The 20,659-nt window shown below is 44.1% G+C and overlaps 1 protein-coding gene across 3 annotated transcripts in view; it reads left to right on the forward strand.

Annotated features, from left to right (window-relative positions):
- The window catches only part of pik3r3b (phosphoinositide-3-kinase, regulatory subunit 3b (gamma)), a 37,260-nt gene extending 19,235 nt beyond the window's left edge, over positions 1-18,025 (forward strand). For 2 of the 3 annotated variants that reach the window (XM_038999718.1, XM_038999719.1), the window contains exons 2-10: positions 389-503; positions 10,346-10,444; positions 11,134-11,314; positions 12,156-12,281; positions 12,588-12,730; positions 12,984-13,160; positions 14,015-14,089; positions 14,344-14,517; positions 17,289-18,025. In XM_038999718.1, coding sequence (XP_038855646.1) covers positions 389-503; positions 10,346-10,444; positions 11,134-11,314; positions 12,156-12,281; positions 12,588-12,730; positions 12,984-13,160; positions 14,015-14,089; positions 14,344-14,517; positions 17,289-17,502 — 1,304 coding nt within the window. In that variant the 3' untranslated portion in view covers positions 17,503-18,025. Of the gene's footprint in view, positions 1-388; positions 504-10,345; positions 10,445-10,745; positions 10,755-11,133; positions 11,315-12,155; positions 12,282-12,587; positions 12,731-12,983; positions 13,161-14,014; positions 14,090-14,343; positions 14,518-17,288 lie in introns of those variants that run through there. The other variant, XM_038999720.1, reaches the window with a different exon arrangement.
- The last annotated feature ends 2,634 nt before the right edge of the window (positions 18,026-20,659 follow it).

A 20,659-nucleotide genomic window follows, 5' to 3' on the forward strand; every position in this document is an offset into this window, starting at 1 on the left:
GATCTAGCCAGCCCAGCCCAGCTCTGCTTCCTGCTACTTATCCTCCAATTGGTATTCCGACAGAATCTCTAGATTTCAAATGCTGTGGAGGGAGGTCTCTTCTTGGTCAATTATTAACACAATGATGAATGGGAGGGAGGAGAAGCATGGCCGATTGCGACATAATCTAAGCCTGAGGGATGGGGGGGGTGAAGGAATGAACTCAGGCCAAAAGTAGAGGTGAAGAAAGGAGGAATGACAGGAAAGGAAGACTGTTTCCGACAAGCTTCAGGTCCACTGTCATGTCAGTACGCCTCATACACCTCATCGAAGCATACTTTTATTGTTGTTTCCCCATTAACCCTCTGTCTTTCTCTTATTCCCTTCTTTGTTTTTTCTCTCTCTGCAGCTCTTCCTCCCAAGCCGGCCAAGCCCATGACTCCAGTGAGCAGCAGCAATGGTGTGAAGGAGGGGGCTGGGGGTTCGCTACAGGAAGCAGAGTGGTACTGGGGAGACATATCAAGGTAGCACTCCGCACACCAGGCACATGCATAAATAGGGCTCAACCAGTGCCCGAGCAGCTGCCCTTTTGCCCTCCTATGAAAGTGCCCTGACAGCTCAGGGTATCAGCGTTTTTCACAAGCACACTGAGTAGCCCGCTAAATCGAAAAAGTAGCTAGCCAGGCTCCCCTGGGCAGGGTGGGGGGGTCTGGTTAATACATTTTTTGCCGAACAAGCTCTATTTTGGTGGCCTCTGGTATATTCCAATGCTACGTTGTATTTTGAAAGAGCAACTATCAGGAAATAACCCGTATCAATTGTTTCACACTTTAACAGTGTGGTGTTAGTTTCATCAGCTGTTGTACAATATGATATAAAACACAGGCAAAACATAACTGGACTGCACTGGGCATTTATAGAATCCTGTAAGAGTCTGCTGACTTCCAACAGGCTTCAAACTTCCTTTTAAGAGGCACTGAAAGCAGCAGTTCACTACTCCATTGTCAACACTTTGATTAAATCAGTAGACCTATATCAATTTGAAAATACAATATAAGTATCATTAGCTTTTAAAACAATTCAAAGGGTTTTCTTTTATCATATTTTAGACCAGAGTGAGTCTCTCTCTCCACTAGCCTACCTTTTTGTTCCTGCAGTGAGGAGGATTCACCATCTTCATCACACGTTTTCATAATTTATCTGCAGTTAATCGCCAAAAAGCCTACCAGTATGCAAATTAGGGAGCCAAATGAACAGGTCTCTCGCTTGCGTTTCATCTTGCATTTCGGTAGGCTACTGACGAGTCACTCACTTTAACGCCACTTTCTGGCTAGTCCTGATAGATTTCATATCAAAAATGCAAACGGTTCAGCCATTTGGCCAAAAATCTACTGGGCCGAACTGAATTTCTATTGGCCCAGAAATGGTGTAGTTCTTAAATTATTTGGGGTCATGCAGGGTTGGCATGCCAAGCCAGGTTGGCATGCTTTTTCTCTATATTCGGCTATATTTGGTTACTTTGATATGTATTAAAAAGCTGTGTAATATAATTTAGCAATGCAAGTCATTACTCTATTCTTTTGAATTGCATTGTATTAATTGCATTCATTTTTGTTTCTAAAGTATGTCATTTTGAAAAGATTTGAAAAATCGGACGCTGCCCCTTTAAGACAAAAAGAGACATCGCCATGGCTACGGTGGGCTAGCCAAGACGAATGCTAAGTGTCTTTTCGTCGCTTTCTTCATGCAGACCATCAACAGGAGCAAGTATATTGCTAGTATGTTCTCTATTGAACGTTTGATTTTGTAAATCACTTTCCATATAATAAATAAGCTCAGCGAGTAGATTGACGGGCGCTTCTTTTTGCTCTGGACAGCTCGCGTTTGCTGTGTGAAGGCACCATCTCATGTACTGCTCCTGTGCTCGAGAAGCTGTGACTCGCGGGAGCGTGGTGGCGCTAGAATGAATGGCCAATCATATTGCTCAAATACAAATAGCATGACATTTATGCGTGTGGTCTTCAATAGTTTTAAATGGTAGACTGTGACGGAGCAGGTAAATGAACTGAAATGCACTGAAAAGTTACTGGCCCTGACTGATGGAATCCACTGGCCCCATGTGTTTTTACTGTCCCTGGGCCAGCGGGCCATCGTTAATGTCAGACCTTGCATGCAAAATAAAATAAATGAATGTGCCAGAAAACAATAGGCTAAGTGGATTTCTACACGTCGTTACCACATTATATGAGACGTGCAAATTAACTCACATATGGGAGGTGCAAATTCATGTTCTCTCTCTCAGTGTAAAGACATTTGACTGCATCCACAGCGCACACGACACACACACCCAGGTACAAAGAGGTGGGCAGACAGCAGTGTTTTACCTGTTATCTCTCACTTTGTGAATGACAGGCGCCTGTCCTCCTATCAATAGATTGCTAGAAGATGGATATCCTTCATCCTGTTGGGAAAGGGCTCTGCAGACTTTTTTGAACTAGCGAATTGGAAAGTAGTGTAGTTAATTTAAGTGGACAAAGTCGCCGGCTGAAAATGAGTCTGTAATCGGCTGTATAGTCAACAGCTGACGCATGTGGAAAACACTGGCCGATTTTATATTATGATTTACTTTTCAATGTTTTAATTTGAACTGTAACGAAGTGCACATCAAACTAGCTAATTTCATGAAGTTGTATCTCTGGAAATTCTCCAGCCCCATGCGCACACTTCTGCATGCAGTGGCCACTGGGTACAGATGCCGTGCAGATTTCTACACTTCATTACCACATTATATGGGAGGTGCAAATGCCCAGCACCACTCCCATTCCCCAGGCGCTCTCATTTGTTGACTTCTGTAACTGTAAAAGCCTTGGTTTCATGCATGTTAACATCAGAAGCCTCCTCCCTAAGTTTTTTTTAATTCACTGCTTTAGCACACTCCGCCACCCCTAATGTCCTAGCCGTGTCTGAATCCTGGCTTAGTAAGGCCAACACAAATACTGAAATTTCCATCCCAAACTACAACATTTTCCGACAAGATAGAACTTCAAAAAGGGGCGGAGTTGCAATCTACTGCAGAGAGAGCCTGCAGAGTTCTGTCATACTATCCAGGTCTGTGCCCAAACAATTTTGAGTTTCAACTTTTAAAAATCCACCTTTCCAGAAACAAGTCTCTCACCGTTGCCGCTTGTTATAGACCCCCCTAAGTCCCCAGCTGTGCCCTGGACACCATATGTGAATTGATTGCCCCCCATCTATCTTCAGAGTTCGTACTGTTAGGTGACCTAACTGGGATATGCAATATGCCGTCCTACAATCTACGATAGATGCCCTCAATCTCACACAAATTATCAAGGAACATAGCAGGTACAACCCTAAATCCGTAACCATAGGCACCCTCTTAGATATCATCCTGACCAATTTGCCCTCTAAATACACCTCTGCTGTCTTCAACCAGGATCTCAGCGATCACTGCCTCATTGCCTGCGTCCGTAATGGGTCCGCGGTCAAACGACCACCTCTCATCACTGTCAAAATCTCCCTAAAACACTTCAGCAAGCATGCCTTTCTAATCGACCTGGCCCAGGTATCCTGGAAGGATATTGACCTCATCCCGTCAGTAGAGGATGCCTGGTTGCTCTTTAAAAGTGCTTCCCTCACCATCTTAAATAAGCATGCCCCATTTAAAAAATGTAGAACTAAGAACAGATATAGCCCTTGGTTCACCCCAGACTTGACTGCCCTTGACCAGCACAAAAACATCCTGTGGCATTCTGCATTAGCATCGAATGGCCCCCGCGTTATGGAACTTTTCAGGGAAGTCAGGAACCAATATAGCTAAATCTAAAAAGCTAAAGCTAGCTTTTTCAAACAGAAATGTGCATCCTGTAGCACTAATTCCAAAAAGTTTTGGACACTGTGAAGTCCATAAAGAATAAGAGCACCTCCTCCCAGCTGCCCACTGCACTGAGGATAGGAAACACTGTCACCACCAATAAATCTACTATAATCAATCATTTCAATAAGCATTTTTCAATGGCTGGCCATGCTCTCCACCTGGCTACCCCTACCCCGGCCAACAGCTCTGCGCCTAAATTCTAAATTCTCAGGCCGACTCTTTTCTCTGTAAATATCAATGATGTCGCTCTTGCTTCTAGTGATTCTCTGATCCACCTCTACGCAGACGACACCATTCTGTATACATCTGGCCCTTCTTTGAACACTGTGTTAACAAACCTCCAAACGAGCTTCAATGCCATATAACACTCCTTTCGTGGCCTCCAACTGCTTTTAAATGCTAGTAAAACTAAATGCATGCTCTTCAACCGATTGCTGCCCGCACCCGCCCGACTAGCATCACTACTCTGGACGGTTCTGAGAATATGTGGACAACTACAAATACCTAGGTGTCTGGTTAGACTGTAAACTCTCCTTCCAGACTCACATTAAGCATCTCCAATCCGAAATTAAATCTAGAATCGGCTTCCTATTTCGCAACTAAGCCTTCTTCACTCATGCTGCCAAACATGCCCTCGTAAAACTGACTATCCTACCAATTCTTGACTTTGGCAATTTACAAAATAGCCTCCAACACTCTACTCAGCAAACTGGATGTAGTCTATCACAGTGCCATCCGTTTTGTTACCAAAGCCCCATATACTACCCACCACTGCGACCTGTATGCTCTCATTGGCTGGCCCTCGCTACATATTCGTCGCCAAACCCACTGGCTCCAGGTCATCTAAGTCTTTGCTAGGTAAAAGCCCCGCCTTATCTCAGCTCACTGGTCACCATAGCAACGCCCACCCGTAGCACATGCTCCAGCAGGTATATTTCACTGGTCATCCCCAAAGCCAACACTTCCTTTGGCCACCTTTCCTTCCAGTTCTCTGATACCAATGACTGGAACGAATTGCAAAAATCACTGAAGCTGGAGACTTATATCTCCCTCTCTAACTTTAAGTATCAGCTGTCAGAGCAGCTTACTGATCAATGTACCTGTACTCAGCCAGTCTGTAAATAGCACACCCAACTACCTCATCCCCATATTGTTATTTATCTTCTTGCTCTTTTGCACCCCAGTATCTCTACTTGCTAAATTGTAATTTTTTTCCGCCTCTATGGCCTATTTATTGCCTTACCTCCCTAATCTTCTACATTTGCACACACTGTACATATATGTTTCTATTGTGTTATTGACTGTACAAATGTTTATGTGTAACTCTTTGTTGTTTTTAAGGCACTGCTTTGCTTTATCTTCGCCAGGTCGCAGTTGTAAATGAGAACTTGTTCTTACCTGGTTAAATAAAGGTGAAATAAATAAAAGCGAGTTTGAATACTGGTAGGCTACGTTTCAGTTGAATCTGTCATGTGTAACTCTCACTGTTAGGAGCAGAGAAGGGGGCAATTAGAAGGGGGCAATTAGGAGGAGCACGGTTATTCAAATATCCGAACGGACTTTAGTATTCGATTATTTTAATTTTATTTAACCTTTATTTAACTAGGCAAGTCAGTTAAGAACAAATTCTTATTTACAATGACGGCCTAGGAACAGTGGGTTAACTGCCTTGTTCAGGGGCAGAACAACAGATTTGTACCATGTCAGCTCAGGGATTCGATTTAGCAACCTTTTGGTTTACTGGCCCAACGCTCTAACCACCAGGCTACCTGCCGCCCCAATTTACTAGGAGTGCATTCATTTTTAAGAAAAATGCTTTGTCTAAAATGTTATTATCAATGTGGCATTGCTACATAGCCTACAAGGATAGACCATTACATAAAACATGTTTATAAAACAACAGTTTTAGGCTCCATGTGTAGCAAGTGAAGTGGGAGATTTCTCATCTTAAAATTATGGAATTAAGTTGGCTAAATGAGAAGGAGTAGGCTACAATGATCAACCAACAGAGACGCTGTTGTTTCATATGAATGGAGTTGTTGTAGACAAGGGTGCCTCAAAATAGCCTCAATTAGCCTTGCTACTTTAGCTAGCTAATTGGCTAATTAAGCTGGCTACTGATGGACTTCAGTGACGTTAAAGTGAGTGACTCGTCAGAAGCCTACCCAAATTGCATCGGTAAGAGAGCTGTTCATTTGGCTCCTTCAATTGCATACTGGTAGGCTTTTTGCCGATTTAACTGCAGATAAATTATGAAAACATTTGATGACGATGGTGAATCCTCCTCACTGCAGGAACAAAAAGGTAGGCTAGTGGAGAGAGAGACTCACTCTGGTCTAAAATAGGATAAAAGAAAACCGATTGAATTGTTTTAAAAGCTAATGATACTTATATTGTATTTTCAAATTGATATAGGTCTACTGATTTAATCAAAGTGTTGACAATGGAGTAGTGAACTGCTGCTTTCAGTGCCTCTTAAAAGGAAGTTTGAAGCCTGTGGAAGTCAGCAGACTCTTACAGGCATGCAGTCAAGATGGGCACTACCGGATGGTATGATAGATCAACTATGGCAGCAACAAGTTTGTCTAACTAGCGCAAGTCAGGTGGGTGGGTGGTGTGGTGTGTGTGCGAAGGTTCCTGTTTGTCTTGTGTGTTGGTATAGTGCATATCTGAGTTTGTTTGGCGAGAAGGTGCCTTGAGTCGAGTCATAGGATCACATAAATCAATACTCAAGTCACTCTCATGATCACGGACGTCCCTTTCATTTCAGGGCTGCTGCTTTTTCACAATTGTCTCTCTCTCTCTCTCTCTCTCTCTCTCTCGGATGTCTTATATTAACTGGGATATGTACTGTACAGTATGGGTTGGTGTCAAGGGGTAGAGAGGATGTTAGAAGGAAGAACCTTTGAAAGGTCCAATGCAGCTGTTTTTATCTCAATATTAAACCATTTCTGGGTAATAATTAAGTACCTTACTGTGACTGTTTTCAATTAAAATGTTCAAGAAGAAACAAAAATAGCAAAGAGCAATTTCTCAAGCAAGAATTTTCCTAGTACTCTCCAGGAGGGGTCTGAGTGGGGAGGAGAAACTGAAAACGAGTTGTTATTGGCAGAAAGGTTTGGAACTCTTTCTTATTGGTATATAAACTAATGTATCACCTGGTGATGTCACCAGGCAGACCAAAACTCGATCCCACCAAAACAGGTCTGAAATTTCAGGTGGTCTTTTCAAACAGCTCTCACACTAAAAGGGCATTATCATAATTTTCACAAATATATATGAAGCACAGGTAAATCCCATTTTTGACAGCACTGGGCCTTTAAAATGAACCTAAATCTCCAGTCTAGCAGTCTGTCTGTGTGTCTGTCTCCAGACCACACTATGCCTATAGAGCTGAGTCTCCCAGCCAGGCAGGTTTTAGCAGATTACAGGCCTGCTTAGTGACTGGCTTTACTTGACCCCCTGTTTCATCTACACCATGTGTAAAGTGCAGCTTAGCTTACCACCACCAGCCAAAGCTGACGCACATCTGAGGCTGAAGCTGCACACACACGCGCGCGTAGACACACTTACAGACTGACACACACACATGAACATATATATATATATATATATGAATATATAAAAATTCGAAATCAAGGACATTTCCAAGTGAACCCAAACTTTTGAATGGTAGTTGATGTCGGAAGTTTACATACCCTTAGGTTGGAGTCATTAAAACTCGTTTTTCAACCACTCCACAAATGTATTGTTAACAAACTATAGTTTTGACAAATCTACTTTGTGCATGACACAAGGAACAAATTTTTTCCAACAATTGTTTACAGACAGATTATTTCACTTATATTTCACTGTATCACAATTCCAGTGTGTCAGAAGTTGACATAAACTAAGTTGACAGTCCCTTTAAACAGCTTGAAAAATTCCAGAAAATGATGTCATGGCTTTAGAAGCTTCTGATAGGCTAATTGACATAATTTGAGTCAATTGGAGGTGTACCTGTTGATGTATTTCAAGGCCTACCTTCCAACTCAGTGCCTCTTTGCTTGACATCATGGGAAAATCAAAAGAAATCAGCCAAGACCTCAGAAAAAAATGTGTAGACCTCCACAAGTCTGGTTCATCCTTGGGAGCAATTTTCAAACGCCTGAAGATATCACGTTCATCTGTACAAACAATAGTACCCCAGTAAAAACACCATGGGACCACGCAGCCGTCATACTGCTCAGGAAGGAGATGCGTTCTGTCTCCTAAGAGATGAACGTACTTTGGTGCAAAAAGTGCAAATCAATCCCAGAACAACAGCAAAGGGCCTTGTGAAGATGCTGGAGGAAAAAGGTACAAAAGTATCTATATCCACAGTAAAACGAGTCCTATATCGACATAACCTGAAAGGCCACCCAGCAAGGAAGAAGCCACTGCTCCAAAACCAACATAAAAAAACAGACTACGGTTTGGAACTGCACATGAAGACAAAGATCGTACTTTTTGGAGAAATGTCTGATGAAACAAAAATAGAACTGTTTGGCCATAATGACCATCATTATGTTTGGAGAGAAAAGGGGGAGGCTTGCAAGCCGAAGAACATCATCTCAACCGTGAAGCACGGGGGTGGCGGCATCATGTTGTGGGGGTGCTTTGCTGCAGTAGGGACTGGTGCACTTCACAAAATAGATGGTGTCATGAGGAAGGGAAATTATGTGGATATATTGAAGCAACATCTCAAGACATCAGTCAGGAAGTTAAAGCTTGGTCGCAAATGGGTCTTCCAAATGAACAATGACCCCAATCATACTTCCAAAGTTGTGGCAAAATGGCTTAAGGACAACAAAGTCAAGGTATTGGAGTGGCCATCACAACGCCCTGACCTCAATCCTATAGAAAATGTGTGGGCAGAACTTAAAAAGCATGTGCCAGCAAGGAGGCCTACAAACCTGACTCAGTTACACCAACTCTGTCAGGAGGAATGGGCCAAAATTCACCCAACTTACTGTAGGAAGCTTGTGGAAGGCTACCCAAAGCATTTGACCCAAGTTAAACAATTTAAAGGCAATGCTACCAAATACTAATTGAGTGTATGTAAACTTCTGACCAACTGGGAATGTGATGAAAGAAATAAAAGCAGAAATAAATCATTCTCTCTACTATTATTCTGTCATTTCACATTCTTAAAATAAAGTGGTGATCCTAACTGACCTAAGACAGGGAATTTTTACTAGGATTAAATATCAGGAATTGTGAAAAACTGAGTTTAAATGTATTTGGCTAAGGTGTATGTAAACTTCTCACTTCAACTGTATATATGATTTTTTAAGAAAATCAGGTTAATTTGCATGGCCCAAACTAGTCGTCAGTCAGTGTCTCTCTGGCTAGTTTGGAGTGTGTTTCGTGCTCTTATTACTCAAATACTTAATGGCTGCACTGTTTATAATGCATTACACACAAACACACACACACAGACACACACACACACTCAAACACACAAAACCGAAAGTTACCAAGGGTGCATAGTCAGGAGAGGGTTTAGGGAATTTGGCAGTAAATGAAACCCTCCCCCCCCTCTTCATCTAAGCCTGGGGCAGCAGTGTTCGAGCAGCGCTGTGTCATGTCAAATAAACTCCACACACTGCCCCACATCCCCTTTACACACACACACACACACACACAGGGCCCCAGCTGCTCCGGCAGGCTGAAGTTAACCCCCGCCATCCAAGAGACGGCCATGGAGATGTCAGTTGACTGGAGGCGGGAGGCTGCTTTCTCAGCATGACGAGGCTTACTGCCCACACTGGCCCAGACACACAGACCGATAGGCAGACAGACAGACAGACACAGACAGACGGAGGGAGGGATGGAGGGTGAGCAATCTGCAGACAGGAAAGCCCCTAAAGCCTGTCTGGGATACAGACTGGAGCCATTTAGGATGTATGTGTGTGTATGTGTGTGTGTGTGTGTGTGTGTGTGTGTGTGTGTGTGTGTGTGTGTGTGTGTGTGTGTGTGTGTGTGTGTGTGTGTGTGTGGTGTGTGTGTGGTGTGTGTGTGGTGTGTGTCATTTTAAGGTAAACCATTCCAACATGTCTCCCATCTCCAGACGGTTTCAGCAGACCGGGGGGACACAGGCCACTGCCTCTGCCTGCAGCCAGTTCTCACACACACACACACACACACACACACACACACACACACACACACACACACACACACACACACACACACACACACACACACACACACACACACACAACAGTGTGTGCCGGTCTCTCCTGTCTCAAGGACACCCATGTGTTGAGGAAGTGAGGGAGGGATGGAGGGTAAAGTGTATATTCACTGCCATAACTAATGGGAAAGTTGCAGCCTTTCTTGTAAATGTCCTCTGGCCACTGCCTCAGATGTGTAACCTCTCTCTCTCTCTTCCCCCTCTCTTCCCTCTGTCCATCCCCTTATCTTCCCCCTCTCCATCCCTCTCTTCAGGGAAGAGGTGAATGATAAGCTGAGAGACATGCCTGATGGGACCTTCTTGGTTCGGGATGCCTCCACCAAAATGCAGGGCGACTACACACTAACACTGAGGTAGGTTACCACACTACACACTAACACTGAGGTAGGTTACCACACTACACACTAACACTGAGGTAGGTTACCACACTACACACTAACACTGAGGTAGGTTACCACACTACACACTAACACTGAGGTAGGTTACCACACTACACACTAACACTGATGTAGGTTACCACACTACACCCTAACACTGAGGTATGTTACCACACTACACACTAACACTGAGGTATGTTACCACACTACACACTAACACTGAGGTAGGTTACCACACTACACACTAACACTGAGGTAGGTTACCACACTACACACTAACACTGAGGTAGGTTACCACACTACACACTAACACTGATGTAGGTTACCACACTACACCCTAACACTGAGGTATGTTACCACACTACACACTAACACTGAGGTAGGTTACCACACTACACACTAACACTGAGGTAGGTTACCACACTACACACTAACACTGAGGTAGGTTACCACACTACACACTAACACTGAGGTAGGTTACCACACTACACACTAACACTGAGGTAGGTTACCACACTATACACTAACAGTTTTTTAATGAGGTAGTAGTCGTTAAAGGTATTATTAAAATGTATAATCTTTTAATTAATTTACAGGAGTACAAATGGTTCTAGAAAGCCCTCTTTCATACGCACATCCTCTCTCTGTCATTTTCTTCTCTGTAGGAAAGGGGGGAACAACAAGTTGATCAAAATCTACCACCGGGATGGGAAGTATGGTTTTTCCGACCCCCTGACATTTGGTTCTGTGGTGGAGCTGATTAGTCACTACAGACATGAGTCTCTGGCCCAGTACAACACCAAGCTAGACGTCAAACTCATGTTCCCCATCTCACGCTACCAGCAGGTAGGTACACACACACACACACACACACACACACACACACACACACACACACACACACACACACACACACACACACACACACACACACACACACACACACACACACACACACACACACACACACACACACACACACTCCATCTACCTACTATGCACTCTTCTTTTTCCACCCTCTTTTTCTTCTCACTGTCCTCTTCCTTTACTCTCTTTCTCTTCGGAACCTATCTTCCTCCTCTCCCTGCTTTTCTCCTCTTCCTCCCCTGCTCCTCCTCTCCTGTGCATCCCCAGTCAATCTAACGAGTAGTGCTGGGGATTGTTCCCTTCCTTCCCAGGCAAAGTGCCTATACAGCAGGATTCATAGCATGGTGAAATATTACCCTTCTTATTCCCCTCTCTCTCTCTCCTCCTCTGCTGTGTGCTGTACCATGCTGCAACGCGCAGCTCCCTAAATAATTACACTCATCTTCCATGTCAAAAGGCCGTCCCTGCATTTATATATTTTTTTCTCGTTCCCTCGTTCTCTCTCTCCTGACGTGGTTCCCGTGCTCAGCCAGTCATTACTCAAAAGCCTCAGCCCAGAGAATAACCCCCCCCCCCCCCCCCCTGCACATAGAGCAAGGCATCATGGGTCCTGAATTAATGAGGCCAATAGGAAGTCTCCCTCTGTAAGCACAATCAGACAGGTTAATTTCCAACTCCTGTCCTCCTCTCTCTCTCTTTCTCTCTCTCTCTCTCTCTCTCTCTCTCTCTCTCTCTCTCGCTCACTCTCTGCACTTCATATCAATGTATCTCCCTCTAATGCGTGCTCTCTCTTCCTTTCATTCTCTTTCTTTCCTCTCAGGATCAGCTGGTGAAAGAGGACAACATTGACGCGGTGGGTAAGAAACTCCAGGAGTACCACAATCAATACCAGGAGAAGAGCAAGGAGTACGACCGGCTTTATGAGGAATACACCAAGACCTCACAGGTACCGTACACAACACACTATACTGTTAGCCCATCATACCACACACACCTACCCTGCACCCGCATCACCAAACCCAATACAGACCAAGTAGTTAGCGGACACCAACTATGTTCTATTTTAATCAGGAAAGGAACAGCTACACTGAAGTGTACAACACTTTAAGAACACCAATGGGGGGGGGTATGACTGTGCCAGGCTGATAAATCTAGACAAATAGACGTAGACTTTATTCATGAGACGATCACGCCATTATCAGGCTGATGAATGGAGGACTGATAGCCCCGGTGTCTTTGTCAACCCTCTCAGGAGATTCAGATGAAGAGGACGGCCATCGAGGCCTTCAACGAGACCATCAAGATCTTCGAGGAGCAGTGTCACACGCAGGAGCGCTACAGCAAAGAGTACATCGAGCGCTTCCGCCGGGAGGGCAACGACAAGGAGATTGAGAGGTATTCAGGGCGCTTTTTATTTTTTTAATTGGCTCAGACCTGCTCCAATTGGAACGCACTCTATTTGTCGTCAGGCAAAGTCATGTTTGTGTACATCAGAGAATGTGGTGTCTAGATTGACCTTAAGTGTTTAGCAGAATGTTAGGTTGTGGGGTTGATGGAAATAGTTATGACTAATGGTAATAGTAGCGCAAGAGTACACATACAGTATGCAGTATTCTGACCCATCCTCCGCTCCCTCTCTGTCCTACAGGATCATGATGAACTACGAGAAGCTTAAGTCTCGTCTGGGTGAGATCCACGACAGTAAGATTCGTCTGGAGCAGGACCTGAAGACCCAGGCTCTGGACAACAGAGAGACAGACAAGAAGATGAACAGCCTCAAACCTGACCTCATCCAGCTCCGCAAGATCAGGGACCAATACCTTGTGTAAGTAGTAACCCATACAGGAAAGTGTTAAGATACAGTTATCGTATAGGACCAGTACATTGTGTAAGTAGAAACCCATACAGGAAAGTGTTAAGATACAGTTATCGTATAGGACCAGTACATTGGGTAAGTAGAAACCCATACAGCAAAGGGTTAAGATACAGTTATCATATAGGACCAGTACATTGTGTAAGTAGTAACCCATACAGGAAAGGGTTAACAGAGTAACACCAGTATCTTGGGTAAGTAATCTATGATGGAGGAAAGAGTTAACCTTGTAGGTGTATAGTAGGGACCCATACCTTGTGTAAGTAACCCAGACTGCAAGGAGTTCATACGGGGTTAACTGGATAACTGCCATATTTTTATTTATTTAACTAGGCAAGTCAGTTAAGAACAAATTCTTATTTACATTGACAGCCCAGGAACAGTGGGTTAACTGCCTTGTTCAGGGGCAGAATGACAGATTTTTACCTTGTCATTTTGGGGATTTGACCTAGCGACCTTTCGGTTACTGGCCCAACGCCCTAACCACCAGGCTACCTGCCGAACCACTAGGCTGTATTGCAAGCTTGTGTTTCCTCTGAGCTAAAGGCAGGCTCTTTATAGGGAAGTCCCTGGGCTGCCTGGGGAGAGAAAGGCCATGGCTTCTGGGAAGCCTCTAATAGCATTACCAGGTCTGCCGCGTTTCTACACCGAATCATTCAGAAGGGTTGTGCGAGTGCTATTAATTCAATACCTTTTGTCGTCTGTTCTGTTCAATGGAGGAATGATGCGCATAATGAAAGAAGGGCTTTAACTCGATGTTTGTAGTAATTTCCTCTTTCTCTCTCTCTTTCTCTCTCTCTCTCCAGCTGGCTCAATCACAAAGGAGTGCGACAGAAACGAATTAACGACTGGCTGGGGATCAAGAACGAGAACACAGATGAGTAAGTGTTCCGAGCCCGGCCTCCCAGCCTCGCACTGCAAGGCTCACTCGTATCTGTAGCATGGACGTCTTGGAGCAATAGACTCCACATTGGCTCATCCACTATAGTCTTTTCACTATACTCACGTTTGAGGGATATAGATTGGAGTAAATCGTCCTCGTTTGATATGTTGGCTCCACCGTGTATTAATCATCTCGAATGAATCTCCGCTAGACCCTATGCTTATCTCGCTCCCCTGTCTCCTGCGCGTGTAGAGGGTACTTTGTGAGTACCGAAGAGGATGAAAACCTGCCCCACTACGATGAGAAGAGCTGGTTTGTGGGAGACCTGAACAGAACCCAGTCTGAAGACCTTCTCCTAGACAAACCTGACGGAGCCTTCCTCATCAGGGAGAGCAGCAAGAAGGGCTGCTACGCATGCTCTGTGGTGTAAGTACTCAAGTATATTCTATCAATAAGATAAGCCTGCTCTGTGGTGTAAGTACTCAAGTATATTCTATCAATAAGATAAGCCTGCTCTGTGGTGTAAGTACTCAAGTATATTCTATCAATAAGATAAGCCTGCTCTGTGGTGTAAGTACTCAAGTATATTCTATCAATAAGATAAGCCTGCTCTGTGGTGTAAGTACTCAAGTATATTCTATCAATAAGATAAGCCTGCTCTGTGGTGTAAGTACTCAAGTATATTCTATCAATAAGATAAGCCTGCTCTGTGGTGTAAGTACTCAAGTATATTCTATCAATAAGATAAGCCTGCTCTGTGGTGTAAGTACTCAAGTATATTCTATCAATAAGATAAGCCTGCTCTGTGGTGTAAGTACTCAAGTATATTCTATCAATAAGATAAGCCTGCTCCATAGTGTAAGGACTCAAGTATATTCTATCAATAAGATAAGCCTGCTCTGTGGTGTAAGTACTCAAGTATATTCTATCAATAAGATAAGCCTGCTCTGTAGTGTAAGTACTCAAGTATATTCTATCAATAAGATAAGCCTGCTCCATAGTGTAAGGACTCAAGTATATACTATGCATGAGATAAGCATTCTCCCTGATGGAAGTACTTAAGCATATACTATGAATAAGATAAGCATTCTCCCTGGTGGAAGTACTCAAGCATATACTATGAATAAGATAAGCATGCGCCGTAGTGTCAGTGTCTCAATATGTACTACTGATTGAGTCTCTGCGATGATGATATGCCATGGTAAGTTTTGCTAAATTGTGGTAGTTCAATAATCCTCTGTGAGTGTGTCAAACTGCTCTTATACAGTGCCTTTGGAAAATATTCAGATCCCTTCCCTTTTTCCACATTTTTTAAAAATGTTACAGCCTTATTCTAAAATTGATTAAATACAAAAATACCCCATAATGACAAAAAAAAAAAAAAACGGAAATATGACATTTACATAAGTATTCAGACCCTTTACTCAGTACTTTGTTGAAGCACCTTTGGCAGTGATTACAGCCATGAGTCTTCTTGAGGAGTTTCTCCCATTCTTCTCTGCAGATTGTCTCAAGCTCTGTCAGGTTGAGTGGGGAGCGTTGCTGCACAGCTATTTTCAGGTCTCTCCAGAGATGTTAGATCAGGTTCAATTCTGGGCTCTGGCTGGGTCACTCAAGGACAGTTAGAGACTAGTCCCGAAGCCACTTCTTGGCTGTATGCTTAGGGTCGTTGTCCTATTGGAAGATGTCCTTTGCCAGACTGAGGTCCTGAGAGCTCTGGAGCAGGTTTTCATCAAGGATCTCTCTGTACTTTGCTCCGTTCATCTTTCCCTCGATCCTGACTAGTCTCCCAGTCTCTGCCGCTGAAAAACATCCACACAGCATGATGCTGCCACCACCATGCTTCACCGTAGGGATGGTGCCAGGTTTCCTCCAGACGTGATGCTTGGCATTCAGGCCAAAGAGTTAAATCTTGATTTCATCAGACCAGAGGATCTTGTTTCTCATGGTCTGAGAGTCCTTTAGGTGCCCTTTGGCAAACTCCAAGCGGACTGTCATGTGTCTTTTACTTCAATCTGGTCACTCTACCATAAAGGCCTGATTGGTGGAGAGCTGCAGAGATGGTTATCCTTCTGGAAGTTTCTCCCATCTCCACAGAGGAACTCTGGAGCTTTGTGAGAGTGACCATCGGGTTCTAGGTCACCTCCTTGACCAAGGCCCTTCTCCCCAGATTATAAGGGCACAAGGCGAGACCCAAATGCAGACACAGGAGGCAGATGGTTGAGCTCTGATATCTATTATACCAAAAAGGGGTAGGCAAAAGGCAGGTCAGGGACAGGCGAGAGTTCATAAACCAGGTCAGAGTCCAAACAGTACCAGGCGAAAGGCAGGCTCGAGGTCAGGACAGGCAGAGTGGTCAGGCAGGCGGATTCGGTGTCCGGACAGGCAAGGGTCAAAACCAGGAGGGCTAGGAAAAGACAGAGACTGGGAAAAATAGGAGCTAGGAAAAACGCTGGTTGACTTGGCAAAACAAGACGATCTGGCACAGAGAGACAGGAGACACAGGGATAAATAGACCGGGGACTAATGCGGAAAACAGGAGGCACCTGGAGGTGGGTGGAGACAATCACAAAGACAGGTGAAACAGATCAGGGCGTGACACAGATTGCTCAGTTTGGCCGGGAGGCCAGCTCTTGGAAGAGTCTTGGTGGTTCCAAACTTCTTCCATTTAAGAATGATGGAGGACACTGTGTTCTTGGGGTCCTTCAATGCTGCAGACATTTTTGGTACCCTTCCCCAGATCTGTGCCTCGACACATTCCTGTCTCGGAGCTCTACGGACAATTCCTTTGACCTCGTGGCATGGTTTTTGCTCTGACATGCAGGTCATCTGTGGGACCTTATATAGACAGGTGTGTGCCTTTCCAAATCATGTCCAATCAATTGAATTGACCACAGGTGGACTTCAATCAAGTTGTAGAAACATCTCAAGGATGAGCAATGGACACAGGATGCACCCGAGCACAATTTTGAGTTTCATAGCAAAGAGTCTGAATACTTATGTAAATAAGTTATTTTTTGTTATTTTTTTATATAAAATCTACAAACATTTCTAAAAACCTGTTTTCGCTTAGTAATTATGGGGTATTGTGTAGATTGATGAGGAAAAACAATTACTTCAATCCATTTTAGAATAAGGCTGTAACGTAACTTGTGTGTTTGGCTAGTATTAATACCTCCTATCCTCTCTTTCTACAGTGTGGAGGGTGAGGTTAAGCACTGTGTGATTTACAGCACACAGAGGGGCTACGGCTTCGCTGAGCCTTACAACCTGTACAGCTCTCTGAAAGACCTGGTCCTGCACTACCACCAGACCTCCCTGGTTCAGCACAACGACTTGCTCAATGTGCGCCTGGCCTACCCTGTCTACGCACAGATGCCCTCATCCTCCGGCCCTGCCCCACGGAGATGAGCACCCCCCCACCCAGCCCCAGGATGGATGAGGGGGTAGGGGGGGTAACTATTACCCAGAACCTGAGAAAAAACCTGAGATGGGGGGGAGAAAAAAAAAAGTCAGAAACACTTGCTGCAACACACACGTCAGCCACCTTGGAGTTATATATATTTTTACTAGAACAATTGGAGGGCATTCTTTCTAAAGACTGCTTGATTTGCACAAGGAAGTTTTAAATGTTTGTGAATGTGAAAAAACTGAAGGAAAAGAGAAGAGCCGAGTTTTAGGTGACCCTGCTGCAACCTAAACTCCAGCCAGGACTCTTTCACAGATTAACGACAACATGAAGGCGCTCAATTTTAAGGCTTTGTTTCCTGTCGTCCGTCTGTCGCCCAAATTATCATTTTCTTTTTTTTTCTTTTCTGGTTTTGTTTTCTTTCTTTTTTTTATTTGGACAATTTGTTTTGTTCACTGCTTGTTTGCTAAATGCAAGAGATGATGATTATAATGATGTCGAGTGTATGTTCTGTCCCTTTCCGAATGAAAAGCAAAAATAATGTAGCATAACAAATGAAGGACAGTTGTTCAGTGTTCCTCCATATAGACTGCTGCTGAAGGGTTGGGGGGGGGGGGGGGGGGGTGAAGGGAAGGGAGAATCGAAGGGGGGGAAGAGTCGAAAGGGGCCACATGCGGGAGTAAAAAAAGGTTTTGTAGTCTTAAAAGAAAAAAGCTTGATTTTATACTAACTGTAGATGGAGTGAGTTTGTTTTCTTGATGGCTGGATCATATTTCCTTTGACACATTGTAAGTTATGGTAAAGTCATGTCGTTATAGTCACCTACAGAGACCAAAGTTGGCATGGGCAGAAACAAGTCCATTGTGTTTTTATTAGTCTGTATGAATGGAGAAGATTGAAAAAAGAGTGGTTGCTTTGTTTAATACCACACATGAAACAGAGTTTGGGCCCAGTGCTCGTGCACTATAAGCTCTGAGGGGATGGTACGCACAGACGGAGACGGTCGGTAGGTTTGACCGTCTAGACGCCGGTCACGGTCGAGTTAGAAGCACTTATCTAAGAGGAGAGCCCAGCCAAGGCTGCACCGTACGGTTTGACACCAAATCCCAAAACTAAGGAGAAACAAACTACCTTAGAACCTGAAACATGTTTGTTTTAAACAAAATATTATTTGTAGTATATGCTAATGTCTGTTTAAAACAAACGGGGACTTTATGTATTGGTTACGGAACCTTTGAGATAATAGGCTTTGAACTGTTTTAGTGTACACGAAGCAGGTAGGGAGGGGGGAGTTTCAAGTGGAAGACGAATGCTTTTGATGATGATAAAAACTTTAAGAAAGTGCAATCCAACTATGTATTACGATTATTTAGGTTAGCAGTCACCCGGAGAGCTGAACGAACCCAGCTTCCAGACAGACTCGCAGGAGAGATAATCAAAGTGCACATTGAAGCTTTTGAAGATATATTGCTTTTCTTTCCTTTTTTTCCTTTTGTTTTTGTTTGTGCTTCACTCAAACGTCTTACCCGGTGCTTGACTTTAAGACCAGTGGAAACATTTCTGTTGAAAATAAAAGATTATAACATCGCACAATAAATATTGACAAAATGACAAACAACCACAATGTGCAATTTTCCAGTCTATTCGGTCACCTCTACTTCCTGATATGAAACTCTATTCTGATTGGCTGTTGTTTGGTTACCATTGTCTCTCCTTGCTGCCTATCTAACCAGCAGCCTCTGAGACAGACAATGGACCAGTGATGTCAAAATATGGTGGATAAATGAAGATGGTTCACTCAGGCCGTTTACCATTGAAAATAAATTGACAATTTCTGGTCTACTTAACTGGGTGTTTCCATAGACACCAATAAAATAGCAGTTGGATCCTGTCTACTTAGTTCATTTTCTTTCATTGAACCAGAAAAAAATACAGTGAGTGGGTTATTTCACTTCCTCATCCATCTCTGAGTGTCCCTGGGGTCCTGTCTCTCCCAGACAGTTGTCCCCTCCCTACCTGTTCATCTTAGGCCATATTTAAGGCCTTGTTGACAGGAGAGGGTAGTGCAGCAGCAGAGGGGTGATTTAGTGACCCTGGAGTAGAACAAACACAGCGGTTTTTAATCGAGCCCCCTCCAAATTTGCACCTTACTGGACACATTTTTTGGGCTCAATCGGGGGTAAAGACACCACTCCAGTGAGATTGACTACCAAAATTGATCTGACAGATTCACAGTTACACGTAAATAAAACTGGATTCAAATAAGCAGCTCCCTTGTCACACTTTGAGAACAAGAGAGTTGTATATCGTCTGGAGTCTTTACTAAACGACCAGTGGATATCAGTGAAGTGTATGGGGTCACACCAGTGAGAACCAGTGCTCAGTGTGTGTGAGGAGGAAAGTCGTGTTATCCAGCCGTGCGGTGGTGGTGAAGTGGAATCATCATGGTGAATGAGGGAATGATACAGCCTTGGTAAAAAAGCCAGGCCTCTACGCCCCCCCCCCCCCCCCCCCCCCGAGTATCTATCTCCCCTGTATCTCCTCCACAACGACACCATACGCTTCTGCGAATCATCTTTATCTAACATACACCCCCACCCCTTGGAGTAGTGCACTAAGATAAGCCAGATGAGGCAGTGGGGGGTGGAGGGGTCACTAGGTCACAGTCAGTGCTGAAAGCCCTTGATGAAGAACACGTGCAAGGGAGGAGGAGGGAGAAGGTGTGACACTCCCTCTGAAGACTAGAGTCGAGATGGGTTATCCCTTATTCAGTCTCTCCCTGGTCTGTATGTGCTGATGTGCCTAGTAACAGCTGTTAGGGTTAAGGTGAGGTTCAGCTCTTCTGTATGGAGTGTAGTGGGGTGTGGTATGGTGTACTGGGGAGGGAAGGGGGTTAGAGGTCATGTTGAATGTAAAACTGGATAAGGCTGTTCTGATAAATGGACGTTTGTTTGTGTCTCCTCGTCCCTGTTTTCTTTGGCAAGGACCCTCAGGCAGGATGCTAGGATACCCTTTTGCTACATAACAGTTTCATAACAAAACCCACTTTGATCTCTGGACTGGTAAAACCAGGTTTAACAACACCCAGACAGTAAGCGAGACCTTTTGTCATTAATTATAATGGTGTCTACCTGGTTCTAATCGTGTCTATCCACCTCG

Source organism: Salvelinus namaycush, chromosome 8, assembly GCF_016432855.1.
Source record: "Salvelinus namaycush isolate Seneca chromosome 8, SaNama_1.0, whole genome shotgun sequence".
NCBI classification, from domain to species: Eukaryota; Metazoa; Chordata; class Actinopteri; order Salmoniformes; family Salmonidae; genus Salvelinus; species Salvelinus namaycush.